The following is an 8,643-nucleotide window of genomic DNA, read 5'->3' on the forward strand; positions in this document are numbered from 1 at the left end:
AACCAATATTTTTGTTTAATTTTATTTTTTCGAATTGATTTTAATATAATATTCTAAGTCAAAATTTAAAGTATATTTTTCATACAATTCTCGTATCACAGTGGCCAATGTCAGTTTATTTTTTATTTTTCGAAACAAACAATGTCTAATTAATGGTATCGTACATCGATAAATGGTCCAATTTCCCTTTTTTAATTACTTGGAAACCAAGAATTAAATATTCAACATTTTTTAAGAGAGAAATTAAATATTCAACCTGATAAAAACACATTTATTTATTTATGTTTGGTGTTTAATATCACTTTTGGTATTTAAACTATGCTAAAACTAATAATCGTCTACATTCAATTTAATTTATGTATTTTAAAATTTATAACAATCTAGTCTTTATTTTGAAATTAAATTATTTCAAAGCTCAACAAAATTCATCTATATGGATGATCAATATACTAATTAGACATCCAATATATTTATAAACTATAAAATCAAAATTGTTAAATAATAAAAACTAGCATTAATTTGGATAGAATATTCTTTTTATGACGTATATATTAAATTGTTATAAAATTAAAAGTATGTGAACTAAAATGTTACAAAATCAAAATTCATATACTAAATTGTTGCTTTCACAAAACCAAAAATATAAACCTTCAATGTAATTTCATGTTACTTACTTAATGACATGTTTGAGAGTAATTTTGAAATTGTTAAATTAACTTTTATAATTTCAAAATTACTCTAAAAACAATCAGTCATAACTAAAGTTGATGATATGAAAATTGTATATAAAAGTATAAAATTAAACATCAAATTAATTTTGAGTGATTAAGAACATATTTCATTGTGATTTAATAAAAGTTATTTTACAATTTCAATGCACGATTCACTTATATATTTCACGTATACTGAGAACTCACACACAATTGATTATTGAAAACAAAAGAATATATACATAGAGTATTTTAAAGCTTTAAAAATTGAAAAATTGAAAAACAAAATAAATTCAAAAAGAAAAAAAAACAAAGACAATTGTTTTAAATGAAAAATTACTCGAAATATTTTTAAATATTAGTAAAATGTCAATGTCTATAGTGATAGATATTGATCACTGATAGATGTCTATCAGTCTCTGTCAGTATTTATCGTTGATAGATATCTACCATTGCTAGATATCATTGATAGATATTTATCGGTGTCTATCACTGATAGATAGGGTTGGCAAAATTTCCCATCGAAGTGAAAATCCTCAATTTAACCAAGGATAGGGTCAAACTAGGGACCTGCTCTGCTCCACTTCGGCCCCGTTATCAACACTACTACTCATAGATAATGACCATTTTGTTTATATTATATTTCGCAAGCAACCGTCTTAATCCAAAGCTGAGATAAGCCTTATCTACGCGCTTTGGCTCCCGCGTGGACAACACTTTCCTTGAAAATATACCACACATTTATTTTTCCAAAATTTCATTTTAATTTTACTTACGTTCACTTGTTAAAAATTTCCAAATATATTGAACGTGTATTTTTCTATGAATTTTTTTTATTATACCAAATTTGATAAAAGTGACAATAATTAAGTTTAAAAAGTTACCGAAAGTTTATAAGCTAAATGTGTAACATTTGAAATATACATTTAATAAAATAGACTAACTACTATAATAATATTTTATCTTCTTAGTCATTAATTGATATTTTAGGAAAAAAATTAACTTGATAAAATATTATTGTTGAAAAAAATTAACTTGATAAAATCTTTAGAACAAAAGTTGTACAATCATCGCATTTGAAAAATTCAGGTTTGTTGTTTTTTGTTTCCTAAAAAAACAAAAACATTTTTTATTACAATTTTTTTGTTTCTCGCTTCTTTCTTGTTTTTTTCTCCTTTTAAGGTTAATAATATGATTTAGTTCATTTTTCGAACCAATATTATTGTCTTTTATCTTGATTTAATAAAGGGTGACGTAATTTAAAAAATGAACTAATATTGATTTAAAGAAAGGCGCTGAGTGCTAACAAAATTCATAGGAAAATGTAATGAAGAATTTACACGCCTGTCTTTTGTCTTTTATCACCCGCTTTTGACTCTAAAATGACAACAAAAAAAATTCCCTTTTTTTCTTTTTTCTTTTTCTAATTATTATTATTTTTTACTTTCCTTTTATTTCCCTCTTTATTCTTGCATAGTTTAAATTTTAGCTAAATTATATATATTCTTCTGTTATTTGTGTAGGAAATATTCATATATATTATTGTAAAAGTTACGCTATAATATTATCCTTGAACATTTCTAAACGTTTAAAAGATAGAAAAAATATTTTTTGGTCTATAGATTTTATGTCTAGTTTTTATTTTAGTTTGTAGATTTCAAAATGTTATCTATTTAATCTGTAAGTTTTGAATTTTATTTAAGGTTTAGGATTTAGGTTTCAAAATGTAACGATTTTACTCTTGAGATTTGAAATTTGTTTTTATTTTATCCATACGTTTCAACATTTACATTTTTATCCTCGATTTTTTACTAGATACTTACTTTTTGTATTTAGTGTGTTAATGTTTATTAATTAATTTTAAAGAATAAAAGGAATTATAATCAGTTAAGTTTTACTATCTTTATCGATATTAAATTTTAAATTTACTTCATAACTATTTTAAATTAATTAATAGACATTAATGTCAATGACTAAAGTGAGCATTTAATGAAAATTTGAGGTTAAAAGTATAAGTATTGAAATCTAGAAACCAAATCGAAACAAAACTTAAATCTCAATGGTAAAATTGTAACATTTTGAAACCTAGCTAGGGATTTTGAAACTAAACTCAAAACTTAAAGGACTAAATATGTAACATTTTGAAACTATTTCAAAATTGAGGAAAGAAATATGTATTTTTCCTTAAAAAATATCAATGAGTAGAAATTCTTTAGAATGTTGGACAAAATCGATGGATGAAATGATGTGATATCGATCTATAACGAAAATTTAGACCACCGTATTAATTAAGGTAATCACTACGTCATTTTGAATTTCGATTTCTATTTGAAATTCTAAAAGAATTTCTCATTCGAGATTAGTTTTGAAACAATAAATATGATGATTGAAGACTAAAATGCAACTTTTTGAAAATATATTATTATTATTATTATTTGAAGAAAAAAGTATGTGATTATTCTTTAGACAAAGGGTATGGTCAAAAGGTTATTATTATGACTAATCTAGCCTTATGTTTTTTGAGTTTGAATTGTATTATATTTTCTAATTTTTGAAACTTAGTTCAAATTTATTCTAATTGGATATTAAACCTTCATTTATTTAGTTCATCTTCGGGAATAGGCAAAATACAGCCTTATTTGATGCTTCCACTTCGCCTTTTTCTTCCCTTACTCATTCCCTGCAGCAGCAAAAACCCAGAAACCACCTCTCTTTCTTTCTCTCTCCTTCCTATAAAAAACACAGACAAGCCCCATTTGAATCTCTGCTAACCTAACAAAAAAATAAAAAATAAAAAAGCTGATAAAAGTGACAATAAATTTGATAAAAATAAACAAATATTTAAAAAATAATTTCCAGCTGGAGAGTGGTATGATTTATTTGTTATTTATTAGCAAAACTCAACGGCCAAAATTTTGAAACCCTACTCCTCAGACGTTGAACTTCCTCCAAAATCACGCTCCCATGGCCACCGATCATCGATCTACCTCCATACGGAGGAAGGAGGAACCATTTGCCTTCTCTGCTTCTCCAATCTCATCTCCGATCCCCTCTCTCCCACAGTTCACGTCCCTTACGCGCTCTCCCAGTTCTCCCAGGCTCCTTCTCAGTCTCCATTCCTCCAGACCTTCCTCACTTTCGATTCTCACTTCATTGTCGCTCCCTTCGTCGCCGCACTCTGCTCCTTCGACGATGGCGCCATTGCTCGCCAAGTCGTTGATCTTGTTCGTCACCTCTGTGATGTTACTGAAGTTAACGGTGATGGATCTCTTTGCGACGACTTTATCGCCAGAGTTTCGGATCGGCTTTCTTCTGGCGCGTTGTCTTGGAGCCGCCATCGGGGTATATGGTAATCATGTTTTGTTCTACTGTTCTAGATTCGTGCGTATTTTCGTTGGAATGCTTCATTGTGCCTGTAGTTATGGAATGCGTATTTCATCAGGTGATTTTTTTTTTTTTTTTTCATTTGTTCCTTTTTGCTTCATTGTTATGGAATGCTTATGTCTGCCTGTAGTTAATAAGAGACTGATTTCACCTTCAACAGACAGGAAACCAATTACACATGTTTTTTCTTCCTTTTGTTTTTCCTTTTTTTTTTTTTTTTTTTTTAAAAAAAAAAATTTCGGGGAGGAATAAAAAATTGGCTACTACTGCCAGACCAGAAGAGGTAGCTTTCTCAGACATAAACACAGAAATAGCTTTCTCAGAGTTTAGTGGACACTTAACGAACCAGCCAAACAACTGGAAATTCTCAATACATTCATAATGCTACAACAACCAAAGGAAACAAACATTACCTAATATCAAACTCTTCAGATTTCTGTACAGCTTCTTCAGAAATCTGTACAGCTTCTTGCTTGGCCTTTAAACTATCGGACAACAAATTTCCATGGCCAAATTAAGAACAACGATGGCCTCGCGTCAAATCTCGTGCCAGGCCTTGAATTACCAAGGTGATAAACTGAATAATTCGAAAGAAGCAAATTATTTTGTACTGCGCATATGCATTTTTTATGGACAAGTTCTGAATTTACTCTTCATATGCAGCAAGGAGATATGGGGAGAGATCCTCTTTGTTCTATATAAATTGACCACAATTCAATATGCATCTAACCATAGTACTGAAAATGATATTCTTCTGCATTTTGTTCCAGAACTTCTGTTCCTATCTCTGGAGGCGCTCATGAAGACTCAAAATGATGATGTCCGATTGAAATATGTAGGTTTGTCAACTTCTTCAAAACCACTTTTTCTGTGTTTCCTAGACCGAACATGATGGCTAAATCTTCTTTCTGGTTTATAATTTGTAGCTGGTGGTGCATGAGTTTGGGTGATATTTTTGAATGTTTGCATTTGCATACAGATGAAGCCAAGTTTTCTCATTTCTCACTCTTCTTTTATCTGATGTGTATTGATTTTATACTGACAACTACCAGAATATTATCTTGTTAATTTTCCACAAATTCCTCTCCCTTTTACTGCTTTCAACCCCTCCTAGACAGCATTCTGTATGCCTTCAATATGTGTTTTGTTACTACAGAATGAAGCTCATAACACACTTGTAGTCCTGAGCTGACCCAATAAAACCAGTGTCCTAAAGTGAATCAAGTAATGAGTTTAGTCATCTATGTAGTTGGTTAAAAATAGGAGGGGCGCTTCAGAAATTATAGAATTTTCTGTTTCTCTGCAAAACTTGGTTATTTTCTATTCTATCCTTACATCACACATTTCATATGGCCTTTAATCGCATTTTCAGGGTTTACATTTTATTCTAGTGTTTAATCTTTAATAACATTTTTAATTACTTTTTTCTTCAAATTCATGCCAATTGGGAAGCGTTTTTGTCATCCCCGTAGCTAGGTGGGGAAGCCTCATCTCCCATCCCTTATAACCTCCTTTGTGATAATAAAAGTTTTGTTTGTATGTATATGTGTGTGTGAGTGTGTGGACTTGAACCATATGTATCTAACTATTCCTATTCATTCATTCATTGTGCATCACTACCAGAATAAATTTTAAAAAAAAAGCTATTGAAACACAAATTATTTCCAACTCGAGAATACTGCATGATCATTCTATACTGACAACTAACCTGAATGCTTTGAGAAAATACAAGAAAATGGATACTCGTTGGTATTATGTCATAATGGATGGAAAAACTGCATACCTAATGGGTTGCCAACAAGGCCCAACCTGAACACAATAAAGGCTGCATTAGGCCTTTCTAAATGTAGTAAGAACTAATAGCTTTATTAAAAATTATACAATCAAGTCTCTGTTATTCATCAACTAAGCCGCCCCAAAAAAAATTCAATTGTTATTCATCAGTACGAAGAACAAACATTAAAATGAACTAAAATATGGAAACCCATAGGAAAGATCCATGAATCATCTCTTGGTGGCAGGCCAAATAACAAAAATTTCAAACACTTCTATGGAAGGAGCAGAAATTAAGTTTATTCACTACTTAAATCCCAATTAGAGTAGTGGCTCCCAAAATGAATAAAAAACTTGAAATTCCAAAGCAACAAGATAAATCGACTTATTTGAGCTCGGACTTAAGATATGCCATTCCACCAACAAAGTTGCTTGCTAGGATATTGAAGAAAGAAAGCAAAAAGCTACAAGAAAATGCAACTCAAAACATTTTGTTCATGTGCAAGTTTTTTCCAGACTTGAAGAACCATTTTACAAAATTCAGCTCAATCACAGAGCTGCGCATCTACAGTATGGTTATAGGTTTCAATTCGATATTCTACCCCCAAAAGATATACCCAGATGACTTTTCATCTACCCGACTTCTTAGCTCAACTCTAAGTTTCTAAATTCTGATTAGTCAATCTTGTAAACAAGATAAGATCACTTATCCAAAGATTTTAATCGACTTCTTTTCCAATAAATTAACAAACGCTGCCCTAAATGACTAAAATTTTGCAATGGCATATCAGAAGTAAAAATTTTGCAATGGCATATCAACTCCAAGTTTCTATCAAAGGTCCTTTGCTTTCATCAGACTAAGATCTCCAACTTAACACTCTGGAGCTAATAATTAGTTATTTGTCCTCAGAGGGCACTTTCATCAAGCCAAACCAATTATTGGTTGAAGAAAATATAGTGGATTATGTATTTGAGATATTAAGATTTTCAGGTGAGCAATCGTAGTCCTGAAAATTCATGAACAAGCATAATCTGTCAGAGATAAAGATATCTAGCTATTTTTTTTAGATCGAAAGGACACAAATGTACAACCTATGAAACAAATCCTAATCGTAGTCTTGAAAATTCTAGAACAAGCATAATCTGTCAGAGATAAAGATATCTAGCTATTTTTTTTTAGAACTCAAGGACATGTATGTACAACCTATAAAACAGTTCCTGTTCAAGTAAGGTCGTAGATATCTAGCTATTTTTGTGTTGGTAAATGCATGAAAACTAGTCAAGGTCATAGATATCTAGCTATTTTTGTGCTATTAAATACATGAAAACTACACATTCTTTTTTCAAAATAGAACATATGCCAGAAACTTCGAATTCTAGGATAATGAAATGAGTTGCACATTGCTGAAGGTAAGGATCCCTTAACAAGGGCTTGCGTCTTCAGGCCCTTGATCTTCTTTCAAGAGCTGAATTGCCCTTCAATCAAAGGCTTGCGGTCGGATTTGCAACACTAATTCTAGTGTTGCGTCATGTTGCTGAAGTTCCTTTCCATCCAATTCACAGCCAAACACTTGGTCTCATTTTGAAATGCATTTCTCAGTGTCCTGGAGCTGTCTCTTATACACATCTAGATGTGTATAAGAGACAGCTATTATGAAGTCTCCATCTCATAGGGTGCCGCATCTAGCAACATCAACATGTAGTTTTATTTTGTCTCAGTACATTCGAAACACAACCAGGTCAACTTTTAAATTCTTTATACCTTCTCAAGGAGTTCTATATATATAGTCAAGTCAATACTGTCATGGACAACTCTATCACCAAAGAAATGAAAAATTGTGCTCTCTTTACTACCTTGGCTTTTAGCAACTATCAATGTAACTGAAGAGGAACTTGTTTTGGGGTATTGGAAACTTTTCATTCGATTTTGCTCCAAAATCCTGACATCAGGACCATAGATTTTGCAAACACACTTCTATCTGCGTGTTATTTGAGTTTCTATTTTAGATGTTTAGGCTCATTTCCTTATGAAAAGATGAAATGGAGAGTGTATCTAATGCTCAGTTCTCTGGTGGATGTCATCTTCGGAAATGATTTCACAATGCATTAGAGAACCTGTATCATTTTTACCATCTGATCCAGTTGATTTACTGTTTCTACTTGGACAGGAAAGCTCCAATGACTCAGATCTTTCTTCTTGTTAGTCTGCTGTTTTGTTGTTACTATATGTAAGTTCATTACATGATGAAGGTAACACACTTTTGTTTCTTCTTTGTTGTATCCTCTTTTTGGTATATATTTGTTGTCTATGTACTCACCACATGAATACCTCTAGACTTGTTGATGAGAAGATGGTTTAGCATCTCTGGAATAGTATATTCTTGTCATCAAAAATGGCTTACTATGTGGATACCATGACCCATTTATGGTCACACAAATGGTGAATATATATGGATTTTGTAGGTCTGTTGCTGATGCTAGTCGCCACACATCCTATGGTTCAGAAGTCGAGAGAATACTGTTTCAATTGGTGACTGAAAGTGAATGAGATCATCATTAGTACGGTTGTTTAAGCAAGAGAAAATCAGAAATCCATTATGTTATAAGGTTTTGAAAATATACCAAATCCATTATGAACTTTTGCTGTTTTACTTATACGCTCCTGTTTAATAATTTAGTGATAACACATTATATTTAGCACTTAGGTAGTAGGCAAATCAGTTGAGATCTCCAAAATATGCATGTTGGTAAATGCATTAAGATCTTTTAAATTCAT

At 31.1% G+C, this 8,643-nt stretch overlaps 1 protein-coding gene and 1 pseudogene across 6 annotated transcripts; both read left to right on the forward strand.

The window, feature by feature from the left end:
• Positions 1–3,928: 3,928 nt before the first annotated feature.
• On the forward strand, positions 3,929–5,119 carry LOC120069681 (protein PUTATIVE RECOMBINATION INITIATION DEFECT 1-like). 6 transcript variants are annotated; one of them, XM_039021462.1, is made up of 4 exons: positions 3,929–4,059; positions 4,527–4,663; positions 4,758–4,933; positions 5,021–5,119. In XM_039021462.1, the coding sequence occupies exons 1-4, from the start codon at positions 4,057–4,059 to the stop codon at positions 5,032–5,034; spliced, it is 330 nt and encodes a 109-aa protein (XP_038877390.1). In that variant the 5' UTR covers positions 3,929–4,056; the 3' UTR covers positions 5,035–5,119. The 6 variants fall into 6 exon arrangements, 3 of the variants coding, with proteins under 3 accessions (XP_038877390.1, XP_038877388.1, XP_038877387.1); XM_039021460.1 differs by having other exon boundaries at positions 4,758–4,929; positions 5,021–5,102; XM_039021459.1 differs by lacking the exon at positions 5,021–5,119 and having other exon boundaries at positions 4,758–5,012.
• Positions 5,120–6,674: 1,555 nt separating this feature from the next.
• LOC120069697 lies at positions 6,675–8,637 on the forward strand (annotated as a pseudogene).
• Positions 8,638–8,643: the final 6 nt, after the last annotated feature.

Source organism: Benincasa hispida, unplaced genomic scaffold (assembly GCF_009727055.1).
Source record: "Benincasa hispida cultivar B227 unplaced genomic scaffold, ASM972705v1 Contig548, whole genome shotgun sequence".
Lineage (NCBI taxonomy): Eukaryota > Viridiplantae > Streptophyta > Magnoliopsida > Cucurbitales > Cucurbitaceae > Benincasa > Benincasa hispida.

Excerpts from the sequence above, each read along its gene's own strand:
- LOC120069681 (XM_039021459.1), top strand. Across the intron at positions 4,664-4,757 it reads CCAGGCCTTGAATTACCAAG|CAAGGAGATATGGGGAGAGA; the intron begins GTGATAAACTGA and ends CTTCATATGCAG.